We start from the raw sequence: 18,549 nt of genomic DNA on the forward strand, positions 1-18,549 counted from the left end.
ACGTCCAGAAAGAACACAGCCCTACCGACACCCCGACTAGAGCCCAATGAGCCGTCTATCCTCCAGAACTGTAAGAGGATGAACCTGTGCTGCATAAGTGGCTACACTTACGACAAGTTGTGAGAGCAGCACAAGGACGCGATGTCATGGCTGAACCAGGGTTTACACTGCTTGGGCAAAGTGGAGGGAGGGGACGTTGCAGGCCGGGGACCTGCTTGGGAAAAGGCCTGCAGCCAGGAAGCGCACGGTGCAAGGAGGGAGCCTGGAGGAGCCCACCTTCCAGGAGCAGGACCTTGACAGCACCGAGGGCCAAGGTTACGGAGGCCTTTGAGCCTCCGGGAGGGAGGCCAGACACGATGAACACTACTAAGGGTTTGACCTGGCGGAACACAACGGAAGGAGCCACAGAACAGCCTGGAAGAAGCAAGTGTGGCAGAGGTGAGAAGCATCAGCAGGGAGGCAAGAGAGGACAAAGGTCACTGCCGGCCCATGGCCGCAGCTGCCCAGACTTCTCTCCCGCCCTTTTCTCACAGATCAATCACATGGAGGTGACCTATCTGGGCCCAGGAAGCTGCAGCATCCTTTTTACTAACTAGTCTCTGGAGACACGTATCCTGAGTCTCAGGGCTCATTCTCTAAAATGCGGATTCTGCAGCAAGGCCCTCCCCATCGTGAGAATTAGAGCTAATTCGTGTTAAATGCCAGACACGGAGCCTGCCCCGAGCTCAGTGAACCATCGCTGTGTCTGTGGCCAGAGCAACTAGCCCTGCTGTCAGAATCCTTCCCCCGGCGCCGGCGCCTGTACCTGGATGTTGAGTCTCCCCCGATGCGCCCCCAGGCCGTAGCGCTTCGAAGTGGACGCGTGGAGCTGGAAGTCTGTGATTTTTAAGGTTTCCAGACCAAGAGGCGGGCAACCTGGAAAGGACAACGCTTATTAAAAACAAGGACAGATGTTGACAGAAACGAACTTCTGGTTTTCTAAATCTGGCCACGTGCTTCTCCGTCTTTCCCCTGAGCTCCCGCTCAGCGCTGCAGCCCCACTCACTGGTATGCGCAGCGTTTCCGGACCAACGCTGTCGATTCAACTGTTGACATTATGCCAGTTTTCCTTCTTGTCGGCATTTCCTTTCTGGGTGTTTTTGCCCTGATATTCCTTCTGTCTGATGCTGTCCATGCTACTGTCTAAGGCTGTTTCCAATTAAGGATCCTTCCGCAGTGTGACTCAGCCAGGGAGAGTTACTGGTTAGAAATTTCAGAACGATTCCATGGCTGAGCTCTGCAAATTAATCAGAACTTGTTGATTCTGCTTCAGCAACTCTCGCCTTTGTATTGTGAATACTGATGAGCAGAGCAACAGAAAAACACAAACGAACAAACAAACCTATTGTCTTCCATTCCTGGCAAAAGTGGTAATTTTGAGAATGGCTACTCCACGCAGTTTTGTCCAAGCTGCCCCTGGAATAAGATGCTAGCACTTGGGCAGGCCCTTGGCCATCATCCCAATCCAGCCCATCGTCCCTACGGATAAGAGCTTTAACGGCAGCCCTGGGGCCGGATCCCAGGCCTCCTGACTCCTGGGCTGCTATTCTCACCACCCACCCTACCGTGGGGCTGGAAATCTCCAAGTGATGCTACCTTCTTCAAATCTGGCCCTGGAGAAAGAAAACAAACACTCGGGAGGAGAAGTGAACAAAATCTACTTCTGTGAAAAATCCCTAGTGTAACAGAGGTAAATTTTAAAAGCCCTGTGGGTCACTGCTGAGACGGAAGTGCCCCTGGGGATCCCTGGGGATGTGAGCGTGTCTGTCCAGCCACAACAAACCCCTGCAGGGAAAAAGCCCTTCTGGTCCTGGGAGGCTGCAGGAGGTGGCGGAACAGTGCCCGCAGGGCATGCTCTGCAGGCACCAGGTAGAAAGTCTGTCCAGGTGCTACAGCCAGAAGAATTCAGACCTGCCGGGACCTGAGACGCCATCAAGTCCTCCCCTTGAGTTCTCAGAAGAGGAAACCGAGGCCCCGAGACTCAAGGCGAACCACCCGAGGCGTCCCTGCCAGCAGCAGAGCCACGCCTCAGATCCCGGTCTCCAGACTCTCAGCTCCGGGCTTTCAAACGATGCCACGCTCTCCCCTGCCCACATCTGCCGGGAGGCTGCCTGTACCAGCACAGGGAAGCAGAGGTACTGCTGCCCAGCATGGTAAAGAGCACAAGAGAGGAAGTGACAGTTCCACTGGCACCGGCCTGATGCTGCCCCAGGATTCGGAAGCCTTCAGGTGGCCTCGTGATCATTCTCAAGATTCTTGGCAGGTCTGCTCAACGTCCAGAATAAAAGCTGCCTCTCCTCCTTGGACTCACCCGCAATGTAGAACAATACCACGTGGGAAAGAAAATGACACAGGGTGATCACGAAACCTGGCCAGCTCTCGAGACCACCTCTTGGTCCTCGAGGGGACACCTGCAGAACTTCACTCAGCTGCGGCCTGGACTTTGACACAGTGGGGGACGGCTGCTACCAGAGCCCCAAAGGCTGTAAGCCTAACAAAACCCACAGAATGAATCAGCCGTCTCAAGGAAACCTCCGTATCTTCAAAACGGGAACTCCAGAAGGGCAGAGGGGACAGGAAGCAGACGAGCGGCCTCCTCCCAGCCACGATTCCTGCCTTGTCCATGGCTTCCAGGAGACAAGAGACAATCACACTAACACAAGGCTTCTCACTGGCAACTCCTGCATCCAAGGGCTGAGGGGAAGGAATGAGAATCTAGAACCCACTATCTGTCAACAGTCAAAAGGGCATCTTCAGTCAATACTTAGAAAATCATAACCTCATCACTCCCATCATAACCTCAGATTCTTGCTGAAAATACTGCTGGACTAATGTGTCAGACACACACACACACACACACACACACACACACACACACACACACACCCCACATGGGACATAAGAGCTGAGGGCTCTGTGCAGTGACTCCCCCCAAAAGAGCCCAGTGCGTTCTACCTGCCAAAGAACTCCAAAAGCAATGCTAAGTGGAAGCAAGAAGCTAGAATTCCTTTGGTTTGACATTCTCAAAGATACATCCGGCCCCTGTCCAGAGAGCAGTCCGTCATGATACCATCTCCCAACAGGCAGGACTTTTCTCCATCTTTAGAAAATATTACTCAGGAAGCCGGGGGTGCTGCCTCGAGGATCAAATAAATGGAGGAGACACAAGTGTTTCAAAGCTTAATTTAAATCTCCACAATCAGAAAGTCAAAAGGCCAGGCAGAGTGATGGCATCATTACTGGAGCATGATATGTTGGTATTATAATCAAGATTATAATGTCAACTGAGGAGATAATTACTAGGTTGAAAGAGTGCTTGAAGTCAATGGGAAGCTCATTCCCAGCTCTTCACCCCTCCCCTGTGTTCTGAGTCCCCAGCCAGGCTGCACGGAGGTAGTAGCTCTGGCAGTAACTCAGCCAGGACTCAGCTCCTGGGCCAAGCTGTCCCAGCAGCAGCCCCTGAACAGCCCTCGAGGCAGCTCCCTGTTCCTCCTCCAAAAACAAACAAAACCCTTTATCATCAAATCACATTTTTGTTTTTTCTAAGAGGAAAAGACTCTAATCCTGGGAAGCATGTGGGTAGGGAGAACATGAAAAAAAATGTGTGAAAAGAACACTTCAGGAAAATATTAATTAGAGATGGGAGATGTGTCATAATCTGGAGGAAAGAGTGACAGTCGTCACAGATGACTCGACTTTCCTCTTCCAGGCAGCGCGGCTCCTGGGAACACCCTGTGCTGAGCGGGGCACTGCCTCCCAGGCCTGAGCTCTGTTCCCAGGACGTGGGCGAAAAGGGGACCCTCTGCCTCATTCCACACCTCCCCTTCGACAAGTGCACGCAGGCACACACACGTTTAACTAAATCTGTCCCTGGCTAAAATTCTCTGCATTGCAGCCACTTTACAAAATGGACATTAGCACTATGGCAATATATTTATTACTCTCACCACCATCAATTACCATATGTGCATGTATCAGCTCTGTAACAAATCAGGAGTGCTCATGGCATTTCATTTTGTGGCCTATAAGTTACGGAGCACAGTCAGACTAGAACACCCTCAGTGCCCTAAATCTGTCTGCAGGCGAGGCTGTTATGAGAGTCAAGAGAATCATTTTAAAAGGTTTGGGGAGCAATGAAAGCAACTACCATGAGTCAGAGCCTCTGAAGACACTTTGTCATTTAATCTTCACAAGAACCGTGAGAGATGGGCATCACCATCCCCATTTTACACGTAAACAAGGACTCAAAGAGGCTTACACGGAGTTAAGCAGCTCCGAAGTACCTGAGTTAGAATTTGAAAATCAAGTGTGACATAAAATCCCAGGCACGGTCTTTACGCCACCGCCCTTGGACTTGAAAACTCCACAGTGTGGTACAAATGCAAGTTGCATGGTGGCATTTGGGGTCACAGGGAAGACAGGAAGTGAGGCTGGGACGGGGGTCACCAGTTGGCAGAGGGGAGCTCAGAGTCCAAGGTCTTCTGGCCTGCTGTGAAGTCTGCTGGAAACAGAGCAAAGGGTTCTCCATAGACCTCGAGAGCACTGCCAGGGGCAAGCTCACAGCCATGCTGAACTTTTGCTGTCATGGTCGCCTATAAACCGAATAAGTCTTAGAACATTCTTTCCTTCGCCTTTCTGAACTTGACATTCCCTTGGATCAGTGAGAGTGTGAGGGCCCTTCCTGGTGCACCGGAGAGCGTTTGCAGTGGCTCTTTGCCCGTCTCAGAAGTCCCTGGCTTCCCAGAGGGCACGCCTCCCTTGGGGTCTTGCAAAGGAGCTAATCCCAGCCTTATCTAATCACCCCTGGAAAGCTCCTCCCTCACTTCTGGACTCCTTCAGGCAGCAGTTCTCACCCTGACCCAACATCAGAATCTTCTGGAGAGAAAAAAAAAAAAAAAGATGCCTAGACCCCCTCCCCAGAGACTCTGATCCACGGGATGGCAGAGGGGCCCGGGCCCTAGTCTAAGGCTCCCAAGTGAATCTTCTGAGACCTTGGTTGGCTGGTGTCCCTTACCTGTAACGCTGCACAGACTCGGGATTCTCTTTCCCAGGCCCCAGGGGGTCAAGCAGAGGAAACTCTCAGGGAGCTGGGTATCAGCCCACGCTGGTGGAAGCCACTCATGCCTGGAGCCTGCCAGACCCTCGTGTAATCTAGAAGCTCCGACCTCAGATCAGTGGTGGTCTCACATGCAAAGCCTCCAGAGACTTCGTCCCTCAACACCCACCCCTCTCATCCTACCCACCCCAACCTAAGAAAAGCACAGACCACACTGTGAAGGTCCCAGGCAGCAACCGTGAGTTCTCATCATTGAAGTCCCAAAGCCCAAATCGGTGTTTCCCGCGTGAATGAATGAATGAATTTGTAACACAATCCAATATAACTAATGATCACTATGTCTGCATCGTCATGGAAAATTAAGTCTGTTCTTTACATATCGCTTATAAAGCCAAAAAAGGAATAATTGGTTCAAAATAGCACTTCTCAAACCTCAATCCCTTGCTTATCATCTCCATGAATTTTTCCAGGCACTATTGCTTAATTGATTACTCTTACATAATTTTTAATTAAGTCAAATAATTTCAATGGAAATATGTTAATGTCAAAAGAAATCTTATTACTAGAAGATAACATAGAAAAATATATTCATGATCTTGGGGTAGGTTAAAAAAAAGTTTAAACGTGAAACAAAAGTACTAAAGGAAAATATTGATGAACGGTCTATATTAAATTTAAGAAGATCTGTTACTCTAGAGACACAAGTGCTAGAATGAAAAGGTAAGCCAGAGCGTGAGAAGGTATTTACTATGCATATTAATAACAAAGGACTCACATCCACGATATTTTTAAGAAAAGCATAAAAAACAAACAAAAACCATCCTATAAATCCATAAGAAGAACAATGAGCAAAAGAGCTGAAGAGGCATTCGCAAAAGAAGATATCTTCATGGTGAGTAAACATTAGTCATTAGCTTTCAGGAAAATGCGAATGAAGACCACAGCGAGATACCAGGCCATACCCATGAATACGAATACAACTAGAAAGACACAATATCAAATGTTGGTGAGGAAGTGAAACAACACTGCTGGCACAAGTGTTAACTGGTACAACCAATTTGGAAAACTCTCTAGGAGTATTTACTACAGACCCTCAGGCCCTGTGACCCAGCAATTCTACTTCTAGGTATACACGCAACAGAAACACCTTCATACACATGCCAAAAGATTCATGCAAGAATGAGCCTAGCAGAACTATATGTAATAGCCAAAGACTGAAAACAATTCAAGTGTCCACTAATAGGAGAATGAATAAATTGTGGGACAGTCATGCAATAGAAAACTATAAACTAATGAAAATAAGTGAGCCGTAGCTCTACGCAACATGGATGAATCGCGTACACATAATATTGAGTGAAAGAAATCAGCCACAAAGAGAGTACAATGTATGATTCCATGAACGCAGGCTCAAAACAGGCAAAAATCATCTCTGACAGTGGTTGTCTGTGAGCAGGAACTGGAGGAAGGCCTCAGAGGTTCTGGTCATGTTCTGTTTCTGATCAAGACGACAGTGATAATGGCGCATTCACACTATATGGGAGTGGTGTAGGTGACAACCCAATAAGTTATATCCTTATGATTTCTAGACGTTTCTGTATGCATGGCACACTTCAATACTAATAATTTTTAACAGGCTTAGCTTTTCCTGACTATTACATCATATTAGTACCAGACTAAGTCTGTTTATCCAACTCAAAGAGTGAAAGAGAATTATGCTGAGGTAATAAAGCCAATCGCAAAAAATTGTATACTGTATGATTCCACTTACCTAACATTCTTAAAAAACAAAATTATAGAAACAGGACACAGATGAGTGGTTGCCAGAAGCTAGTGACTGGGGAAGGGAGGGTGTGGCTATAAAGGGGGAGCACCAGGAAGCCTTATGGTGATGGAACTGTCCTGTATCTGTGGTGTTTATTTCCATGAAACTACACGTGCATAGGACCACGTACACCCACACATGCCCACACATACGCGCACATGCATAACTGGTGGGGTCCAAACATGCTCTGTGGACTGTACCAATGCCAATGGCCTGATTTTGTTATTGTACCAGTTACCCAAAATGCACTGGAGGAAGCAGGCTGAAGGGAGCACAAGACCCATTTGTTTGCAATTTCCCGTGGGTCTATAATTACTTCAAAAGAAAAAGCTTTTGGGGCTTCCCTCGTGGCTCAGTGGTTAAGAATCTGCCTGCCAATGCAAGGGACACGGGTTCGAGCCCTGGTCTGGGAAGATCCCACATGCCATGGAGCAACTAAGCCCATGCGCCACGACTACTGAGCCTGCACTCTAAAGCCCGTGCACCACAACTACTGAGCCTGCACTCTAGAGCCCACAAGCCACAACTACTGAGCCCACGTGCCACAACTACTGAAGCCTGTGTGCCTAGAGCCTGTGCTCCGCAACAAGCGAAGCCACTGCAGTGAGAAGCCCGTGCACCGTAACGAAGAGTAACCCCTGCTCACAACAACTAGAGAAAGCTGGCACACAGCAAGGACAACCCAACACAGCCAAAAATAAAAACAAACAAATAAATAAATAAATTTATAAAAAAAGAAAAAGCTTTTTTAAGGGATCTTAAAAGGGACAACCTTCTCATAATGTGTTCAGGGTTATTTACCATAATTCATAAAGTCGCCAGTTGTACGGAGGCATCATAGACTTTGGGGAACTCTAGCTTAAAATGTTGCAGCCTCTCCCAAACTCATCCTAAAAAACTATGAAGAGGCAGATAAGTAAAGACTCCCACCAGTGCTTTAACCTAATGCCAGAGGTGGAAGAACATTCATCACATGTGAGTCCAATGGAGACAGTTGGGAAAAAAAATGGAGATGACCAGAGGAAGGACAGAAAAACCTTTCACCCCTCTTGCATGCCTCCATTTTGAAACCCAGGGTCTGCAGCAACTAGAAAATTGGACATTTATCTCTAAAGCCCAGATGGGGCTTTCTGAGGTGGCTGGGTGCTCACCTCTCCCCCCAGCCAAGTTTCTACAACTGTTTGGATCAGAAGTTCTTAAAACACAACTGGACAGGAGGTAGGGGGAGGTGTGGCAGTCTGACAGTGTGGGGACAAAAAGAACACTGATAACCGCATATGAAGGTGATTATAGTTCCCCATGAATCCCAACAGATCACAGTGTCTAAGAACCAGCAGTGAGGGAAGGAGTTCGCACCTAAGAGCGATGATGTGTAAAAGATAAAAGGCTGCTAGGAAGTGCAAACTGTACTGGGGGTTTTGCATGCTGAACTGGTCAACATCTGTAGATCTGAGGCAGGGCTTAGACTGTCCCCAGGGGAGAAAATCTGACTCATTCAAAGATGAGTAAAGAACAAAACATTAAAAGAGGTACACCATCCAAAAGACTCCAAAAGAAATAATGTGATTTGATATAATAACCAGGAAAATGTTGTTCACCCTAAGTATAGTGCAAGAGACATGGCCTCTACTTGCCATGAAAAGGATATGCTGAAAAAAAAAGATAGAAAATATTTAAGATAAGCCAAACATCAAGAAAACTAAAAATCCAAAGACAGAATTAAAACCTACAAGGAAAGATCTATTATTTTTGAACTAAGCTCTTTGCCAATGCAGTAGGGAAAAATAAATAAAAGCCTTGAAACATGGAAAGGAAAAAGAAAACTGTCATTATTTAGTGTACATTGATTCTGTAGCCAAATCCAAGTTAATATATGAATAAATTTATAATTAATAAGAGTTTAGCAAAGTTGCTGGGTATAAAATCAACATTCACACATCAACTGTACTCCTGTACACTAGCAAAAGAGAATTAGAAAACTGAAATTACAAGCATCACAGGATGTCAATTATCTAAGAATAAATCTATTTAAAAATGTGCAAGGCCCATGTATTGAGATATATTTTGAAAGATGTAAGAAATACGGAGATATACATGTTTGTGGATTAGAAAACTCAATATAAATATGTAAATTCTCCCCTAATTGATGTTATGGAATTAATGTAACTCTAATCAAAATTCCAGGAGGAAAAAAAAAAATTCCACAAGAGTTTTTAAAGAACTTGACTACATGGTGTAAATGTGTGTGTGCGCACACACACTTTCAGTGGGTCAATAATAACCAAAACTTTTGAAGAAGAACAAAGTTCTGCTCTATCAGATATCAAGATTTATCATAAAGCTATAATAATTAAGAGAGTGAGATATTTTATGTATGGGTAGAAAAATGAAGTAATGATAAAGAAGAGAACTGGGAGCCTGAAAACAAAGCCAAGCACATATGGACACGACAGCCAACACCTAAGGGCAGCACTGCAAAATAGTGGGGAAACAGTTATTATTCCATTTGGGTTCTTACAAGAAAAAAAATTAAACTGAACTTCAATCTCCTATCACAAACAAACAAAATCCTTTCTAATGTATAAAAACCTAAATGAGAAAGAGAAAAAAGGAATTAGAAAGTAGTATAAAATGTCTTTATGACTTTTTTTTTTTTTTTTTTTTTGCGGTACGCGGGCCTCTCACTGTTGTGGCCTCTCCCGTTGTGGAGCACAGGCTCTGGACACGCAGGCTCAGCGGCCATGGCTCACGGGCCCAGCCGCTCCGCGGTATGTGGGATCTTCCCGGACCGGGGCACGAACCCGTGTCCCCTGCATCGGCAGGCGGACTCTCAACCACTGCGCCACCAGGGAAGCCCACTATATAGCTTCTTTAATGTCACATAAAATAGATATTTAAGTCAAAAAGTAGTGTTAGTCATAAAGAAAGTCAATACACAGTAGGAAAAAAAAACCCCACAATTCTCCAGGAAGATGAAACAATTTTAAACTTGTAGGCATATGCTAAAGGGAACACTTCTTTGCTCCTGGCTTCCATGAGGAGGGATGTTCCTGAGGGGAGTTCCATACCTCTCTCTGCCACCTGACTCACTCTGCCCTTGGGGTAACCTGTCTGACTGGTACACAGGCACGGATAAATGGTGTGTATAGTTCAGCTCTGCCCTCCCCTCCTCCCTCTTGGAAGCAGGATGCCCTCGGGGAGCATGGTTCCACTTTTCCGCACGGGCTCTACTCCTCTCGGGGGAGCAATGCCCTGGTCTAGAGCCACCTACAGCTGGGAGTGGGGATGCCTGCACCTCTTGGGGTTCATTCGCACCCATCTGGTTCTCATGCCAAGACACGTCTTCCAACTCAGCCTCTATCAGAAGAAAGATGGCCAGTGCCCCAGTGAATGACTGATAGGAAGCTCATTCAATGGGACCTAATAAGGTAATAGTAACCCTTACTGAGAATTTACCATGTGTCAGCCACTTGTGCTTCGTTCAAGTAATCTTATTTAATACTTATCCCAATCCTATGGGCATGTCCAAGTATTAGCCCCCTTTTATATTTGAGAAAATTGAGGAAAAAAGAGGTTAAACATCATGCCCAAGGTCATACAGCTAGTGAGCCAAGGACTGGGCTTTGATCTCCACTCAGTTTGCTTTCAGAGTTCTTCAATGCACTGTATTGCAATGTATCAACAGAGGGGCCCTGTCCTTCATATATAAAGAGCTCTTATAAATCAATACACACACATACACACACACACACACACACACACACACACACACACACACACACTAATAGAAAGTGGGTAAAAGCTGATAAAAGTACAAGTTGGTATAAACTTTTCTGGAAGACAGGGATCACATCTGTGCAGTTCCTCCTCAAGGAAACAAGCCCAAGGAGTAGGTGAGCAAAGCCACGGACACCAGGGTGCACAGCAGAACTGCCCACATCAGGGAAGAACTGGAAACAACGTGAACATTAAAAAACACCATAACAGTTAGGAAACCATCATAAAATGGAAAATTATGTTATGTAATGTTGTAAAAGAATATTTTATGATGAGAAAGTAACAGCATATTAAGTGAGAATAGAAGGTTACAAAATAAGACTAGTTCAATTTTGCAAAAAGCGTGTGTGTGATCTATACACATACCTGTGATGTTGTTCTTGCACACACACACACACACACACACACGCGTGCGGAGAGGAAAAATCGGAGAGACACACTCCAAAATGTCCACCATGGTTATAATCTCTGGAAGGTAAGACTGTGGATTCCTTTCATTTTCTTCTTTGCGTTTTTCTGTATCTTCCAAATATTCTACAAGGCGCATTCACTATTTTCATAGTTCAGAATGTCTAACAAAGCAGTAAAGAAATCAATTCTAAAACAACTTCCACTTCAAGTGGGTTAAATTTTTTTTTAAGTTTTAGCACGTGACAAGGCAAATTGGGTTTTCTGCTAAATCCATCCAGAGTCAGCAATGCAGAATAAAGACGGTCTCACACAGAAGGTTTGAGAAGATGGAATGAAGGCTGACAGTGTCACAAGAACAAAACTCCAAGAGCGACAAGAGCACGTGTGCTGTGGCCTCGGTCATGAGGCTTCACAGGAGCTTCAGCACTGGAATCCCTCCTCCAATGATGGACTAGTGTGATCTTGGTCACCGAGAACCACAGCTGGGGTCAACTGGGTGATAGAAATGAATGGAACCTTTTAGTGCCACCAAACCAGTGCTACTGACACATCAGAGCTCTGTTCCCTGACCCCTTGTCTGGGAGATATTTCTAGGCCGGCAAGTCCACTGTGGCTCTGGTTTCAGACTGAGGCTCTGAAGCCCATGGCCCTGGGCTGCCCACACGGTGTCAGTCAACACACTCAGTGTGCCGTCAACTGCAGACAGCATGAGCCCAGGGCCCCTGATCTGACCCAGTGAAGACCCTGCCATGGCAAAACCACTGGAGGAAAAAATAAATCTCTCTAAAGTGCAAGAGGCTAGAAAGACCTCAAGGGACACAGGTTTCATTTTAGAGATTGAAGAACTTTTTAGACATGTTTGAGATGGAGCTGAAAGTGGAAGAAGTAGCAAGGATGGAGGAGCCCTGGGTTTTCCAGTGTCCACATCTTTCAGGCTTCCCAACCAAGGCTTGTCCAAGAGGGTGGTGTGATTCTGTCCAACTGCCACCCCTCGCCTCCCCTCTCACTTCCAAAGGAATCCGAAATACAGATGTGATCCTTTATCACAGCATATTCCAGGGTAGCTGAGACCATGTCGGCCCCGTCTCCTCCCAAATCAGGAATCTGGGACTCACTCTACTGCCCTCCACAGCCGTGCCAGACATCTGGGGGACGACCAAGCTGAGCCTCCGAGAGCCATCTGGCCCTGCAACAAGGGGCAAGGCTCACAGCAAGGGCTTGGATGAAAAGCTGAAAGCCAAACTGTCTGTGATACAAAGGAAAACCCTCGAGTTTCACACACACACACACACACACACACACACACACACACACACACAAGGTAGGTCAATCCCCAAGCACCGTACCTGGTAGAGGCCTCAAATCTCACCCAGCCCAACACGAGGCAGAGTGCTGAGGGCACTCCATTCACCGACACGTACTGCTTTGGGAAACCACCCTATTTCCATGATGGCAGGAAATTAAGCTTCTTTCCTACAGATCAAAGAGCGCTTCCTGTGGAGGCCCAGTTCTGCTGATCTGGGCCATGGAGAATCCACCTCAACACGCATGGAACACCCGATCTCCACCCCAGAACACTAGTGCCGACAGCGCGGGTGCGCGATGAACAGGTTTGTTATTCTGGTCAAGTACCGCTGCTACCTACGCTGGGCATTTCCTGACGTGAATCACACAGGGAGCCTCTGCTCATAAACATACCTAGCCTCCCATGTCAGAAAAGCTGTGCGCAGGAATCACTGGATGTGAGAGAGGAGAGGACCAGGAACATGAGGAAGAGATACAGGAAAGCAAAGGACAGGTGACCAGGGCAGGCTTCCGAGAGAACCATCAAGTTCTAAGGCAGAAGCCAGCAAGCTACAGCCCAAGTGAGGGCCAAACCCAGCCCACCATCCGTGTCTGTACGGCCCATGAGATAAAGAACCGTTTTTACATTTTTTAATGGTTATTTAAGTACCAACATAATACGCTCAACTTTGCATGTTGGCCCATAAGGCGTGTAATATTTACGATCTGATCCTTTAAAGCTATCTGCCAACTCCTGTAACTAAGGCATGGAAAGTCCCAAGACAGCAAATAAAAATCACAGCTAATGTTTGCTGACAGCTTACTGTGTACACTCCACTCTGCACACATTATTTCATCTCCACAAAACCCTATAAAAGACATATTATCCCCTCTTTACAGATGAGGAAACTGAGTCACAGAGACAGTAACTTGCCCGGAGCGTCACAGCCAGCGAGGGTAGAGCCTGACCCCAAAGCTACCTCTGCATCACCAACTGAGACACTTGCCCAGTTCCCTTCGGAGGAAACACGTGAGTGAGCTTTTCGCACAGGGCATGTCTGAGAAACAAGATCCTGTCTGGTTGGAAAAAAAGGGAGGCAGAGGCCAGAGATAAGTCAAATCATGGTGGGCTCTGAATGGCAAGCAGGGAGTTATTCTGCAACCAGTGCATGGTAAGTGACAGGGTATACGCTAAGCTCACTGCGATACTCTTTACAGCAGCAAAATATTGGAGACAACCTAAACGTCCTTCACTTAAGAGGTTAAATAAATTATAGAACATCCATTCGACAGAACACGATGCAACGTTTTAAAAAATGAGGGTTTTCATCTTCACTGTATTTGTCAGCTATTGCTGTGTAACAAAACACCACAGACTCTCAGTGGCACTTATTCCTTAGTTATCTACAGATCAGCTGGGCTCAGCTGGTGGCTCCAGGCTGCAGATCGGGCCCATATCTGCTTCACTCATCTCCCAGGCTCCTTGGACCAGTGGCCTAGATGCATGCATTCTTCTCATGGAGATGGCAGGGTGCAAGGAGCAAATGGAAACAAACAAAGTCCCTCAGCACAGAACTGGCACCTTGTCAGTTCACCTTATTCTATTGGCCTCACCTAGGCACATGGACCAGCCCAAAGTCAAGGGGCTTTCACCTTTGTGAAGGCAACTGAGAAGGCATATGGCAAAGGCTGTACATACAGGGAGAGGGGAAGAACTACACCAATGATTCAACCACTGCATATGCTATTACAGAACAATATCCAAGATGTATTTTGGAGACTCGCCACAGCTGACACTGAGCCTTAGTCATGGTGACGGCCATGTACATAATCTCTCCCTTAAAGCTAAGACTCTCTCAGGGTGAGTCTGAAACAGGAGGGAAGGCGACGGGGCACAACCTTTAAAAGAATGACATCACCGGGGCTTCCCTCGTGGCGCAGTGGCTGAGAGCCCGCCTACCGATGCAGGGGACTCGGGTTCGTGCCCCGGTCCGGGAAGATCCCACATGCCGCGGAGCGGCTGGGCCCGTGAGCCATGGCCGCTGAGCCTGCGCGTCCGGAGCCTGTGCTCCGCAACGGGAGAGGCCACAACAGTGAGAGGCCCGCGTACCGCAAAAAAAAAAAAAAGAATGACATAACCACTGGGGACACGACAAAAACTAGTTAGAACCAACTAGGTCCAAGATGGCCGAAGATTCGACTTCCAGTGGGCCCAGAAGATTCGACTTCTAGTAGACCTTGAGCCTCATCATACGCTCACTGTAATGTATTAGCTGCTAAATGACACACCCACCGGTGCCATGACAGTTACGAGGCCAACCATAAAAGGCCAAAAAGTGGGCGGTGGCCCAATTCCTGGAAATCCCCGCCCCTTCCCCAAAGTTGGAATAATCCTCCCACTCATTGGCCTATGAAATTACCCAGCCCATAAAAACGAACCACCCCGTTATTTGGGGGCATCTCGCCTTCTGAGATGGCCCACACTCTGTCTGTGGAATGTGTTCCTCCCAAAGCCCTTCTCGCCTTTTGAGACAGACCACATTCTGTCTCTGAAATGTGTCTCTCTAAATCCACTTCTTACCTATCACTTTGTCTCTCGCTGAATTCTTTCTGCAATGAGACATCAAGAACCTGGGCTTCATTAAGTCCAGAGACCAGGTCTGTCATCTCAATTAAAAGACAGTGGGTTCAAGTCCCAATCTGGGTTGTGCGGTTTCAAATCCACATCTAACACGAGCCCTTTGATGCCAGTCACTCCCATAACTCGGTGTGGTTAATATCTGTACTACCCACCGCCCTGAAAATGAAGCAGGTGACATCTGGTCCACCTGTCGCCTTGGACACAGTGTAAGTGACAGCCACCCTCCCCGCCCCTTCACTCTGCCCCATCTCCAGCGAGGCCCCCAGCTCGATCAGAGGAGATGCTGAGAGAATGATGGATGTGGGGTCCTGAGCCCGCCCAGCTGTCCATCCAAGGCCCTGTTCTGCCCAGCGCCACCCGCAGGTGTCTCCTCCTGGTCCAGACCAGTGTTCCTAACTGCTGCACCGCCTGCCTCCTGCACATGACCTCCCCTCCTCACCATCTCTCTCCCTCCCGTATTTGCATACCAGGGCCCACACAGCTTCTCTTCCCCCCACCCCAGGGTTGCCCTCAATTCTGTTTTAATAGAAGAGCAACGTGAACAAGGCTCACAGGCCGAAATCACGTCCAGGGCGCTCAAAGGATCAGAGCCGGAATGGCTGCCTTGGGGACGAGGGGTCCCAACTGTTCAGACAGGGCCCTGAGGTGAAGGGCGGGGGAACAATCCTGAGCGGGTCAGGGTGGGGAAGGAGAATGTTCGTGTGGCAGATCAGGAGGTAAGTGCGGACTTCACAGTGTACGTGCATACACACGTGGGTACAGAAATGGGCCTTGAAAAACCTCCGCGAAAATGCCTTTCAAAATTGTACCAACTTCCAATTCTGGTAATGGAGAAGTAAGATAATTCAAACCGGCCCTTGTGCTAAAGCTACTAACAAAACTGGAAAAACTATTTTTAAAATATGTTTGAAAGCATCTAAGAATTAACAAGACAAGAAAGAACTCTCTGGCCCAGATGTGACAGCAGCAGAACCCAGAGAGGTGAGGCCAGACTGGAAGCCGCTTTAGCCCTGTGACCTGTGATCCTGAGAAACAGCTGGTGTTTTCTCAGCCTGCTGGGGCAACAGGACCAAGAGTCATGGCCGAGGCCCACTCAAGGTGGGAGTCTCACTACCACCCATTTAGTTGAAACCCCAAAGGCCCACACTCTCAGGGTGAACCGGCAGGAACACAGCCTTGGCACCCCTTGGGTCCTCCACACACCATCCTGATATGCTGGGCCCTCCCAGGGGCAATGTGTCCAGTGCACACCTGCCCACTTTATGGTGGAATAGAATTCTCGTTACTAAGCGATTGCAGAAGTTCACTGTTGTGGAACTTCTGTTCCTGTTTTAGGAGGCACTGCTAGTCATATCTATGATTTCTCCAATGGCAAGTTCTTGGTTAGAAACACAGCCCCAGATCATTACACTCTGCCTAAGGGAGCACACAATTCCCTTTGTGACAATCAACTCCGTTACACGGTTTATGGGCTCACGCGGCAACTGAAATCGGATCCTGCCTCAAATTTGTGAACTGCTCTATTTATTTCAAGCAGCTGAGCAGAAACCAGCAAATCCTGGGTTCAAATCCCTGTTTCACAACTTGCAAACTGCATAACGGTAGGCAAATGATCCGTATTACTGAGTCTCATTTTCCTCATCTGTGATGGCGACGATGACAATGATAATATCCACGATACTCAGAGGGACATCAGGAGCCGTGAGGTATGAGGCCCAGTGCTTGGCAATTACTGAGAGCGTAAGTGCATAATACACGTTCACTATTACTAATATCAGCACAAATGTCATCCTAGATACCATACTTTAGAGTAAGAGAGATAACGATAAAGGTAATTGTAATAGTTAGTAATAATAGTTATAGCTCTAGCTAGTGGGCCAGAGTTTGTCCATAAGTCTAGAACTAATGTCTTTGACCATCCTAAGGTAAGTGATTAAAGGACCAATATTTTTACATGATTGTAAAATGCCAGGCCTAGCATTACATGCTTTGGAAGTAGAATCCTCAACCTCTGCCACTGGAGGCCCTGGGTTCGGCTGGGAGATAAGAAATGCACACACAAGGCTGTGGGCAGCTACGAGGCCCCACAAGAAAGGAAATGATGTTGTCTTCGAGGGGGGAGGGGGAAGGGCAGGGAAGGCAAGCGCTCCAGGAAATTCGGAAATGACCTTAGTCAAGCTGATGAGAAAATATGGCTGTGAGTTACTGTGCGAAGCAGGAGAGACAGCCTGTGAATGTTCTCACCCCCGTATGGACGGTGCAGAAGGGGCAGCAGACCCCAGGCAGACCCGTGCTCAGGACTCGGCTGCTGCGCCGGGGCCTGCGCCCTCCCAGGGCTGGTGATGAAGCAGGGGCCTCACTCACCCTCTCTGACAGCGTCACGGGCCACAGGGACCCTGTGGTCATCACCGGCAGCCTTCTCAGAGCTCTTGGTTTTCATGCCTTTTCTGTTGCTCTTTTTACCTAAAAAGAAAAGAGAGAGAGAGAGAGAGAGATGCCTTTACTGTCACATATGTCAGAATCATCCCAGGCTGGTGAGGACTCAGCCGTCTTCTCCTGCAAAGCAGCTGTCTCTACCCTCTGCCTTCCCGGACCCCAGTGAAGGCACCTTGGACCCTGAGGGGCCGGTGGTTAAAGGAAAGGAAGTGTGTTATTGTGAGCACCCAGGGGAATAACCACTCCTAATAAAAACAATGCACACTTGCAGGTGGTTACTGTTCTGAGACCGCAAAACGTCCTGCAGAGTACCTCTGACCCTCCCTGGGGCCCCAAAAGTGACACCATGTCTAATTGATAAAATGGAGCTGGAACTCCAGACCTCTGACCCCGGGGCAAGATTTCCTACCATGCTGGGCTCCTCCCACCTAACTCTCCAAGGCCCCGGCTGGGTACCTGGAGGTGTGATGATGCTGGAGGGACTCCTTCCTGGAGCCCAGGGAGTCTGCCTGCTCGCACCTCGCTGGCCCGTCCAGCTTCCTCTCACACTGGACTCTCTCTGCGCCACAGACACTGGCTTCCTCTCAGCCTGCAGTTCATATTTCCTGCCCACCAGAACTCGGCATGTGCTGTGCCTCCTCCTGCAACATCCTTCCATTCACTCTCCATCTACTTAACTCCTGTTGCTCTTGCAGATCCAAGCTCAGCCACGCCCTCTTTGAGATGGTTTTCCTGAACTCCCCACCTACATCAATGTCTCCTTGGATGGGCTCTGAGAGCACCTGTCTTTGGTCAAGTTGCCTCTGTGTGGAGCCTGAGGCAGGGGTTTGGTGCAGGTGATGTACTGAGGGAGGGCTCCAAGGAGAAGAGAAGGGAGGAAGCAAGATGAGGCAGAGGAAGGAGCTAAGCTAGGCTGTGTCCCCAGGCAGAGCCTAACTCAGCCTGATCCCATGGGGAGCTCTGGAGCTGGAACTGCACGCAGTGTTGCCCCACCTTGAGATAAGGGGCCACCTTTTCCTATGCTGGTTTGCCTCTGGCTACAGACTGTGGGGGAGGGGTGTGTGTGGGGTGGTGGGAGTTGTC

At 48.0% G+C, this 18,549-nt stretch overlaps 1 protein-coding gene across 6 annotated transcripts in view; it reads right to left on the reverse strand.

The window, feature by feature from the left end:
- Positions 1-18,549, reverse strand: part of CPXM2 (carboxypeptidase X, M14 family member 2) — a 156,100-nt gene that overhangs the window by 126,809 nt on the left and 10,742 nt on the right. For all 6 annotated transcript variants that reach the window (XM_049696772.1, XM_033420813.2, XM_033420812.2 and 3 more), the window contains exons 2-3: positions 17,395-17,493; positions 806-915 (exon numbers count right to left, since the gene is read on the reverse strand). In XM_049696772.1, the coding sequence (XP_049552729.1) occupies positions 806-915; positions 17,395-17,493 (209 nt within the window). The remainder of the gene's footprint in view (positions 1-805; positions 916-17,394; positions 17,494-18,549) is intronic.

This window comes from Orcinus orca, chromosome 14, assembly GCF_937001465.1.
Source record: "Orcinus orca chromosome 14, mOrcOrc1.1, whole genome shotgun sequence".
Classification (NCBI taxonomy): domain Eukaryota; kingdom Metazoa; phylum Chordata; class Mammalia; order Artiodactyla; family Delphinidae; genus Orcinus; species Orcinus orca.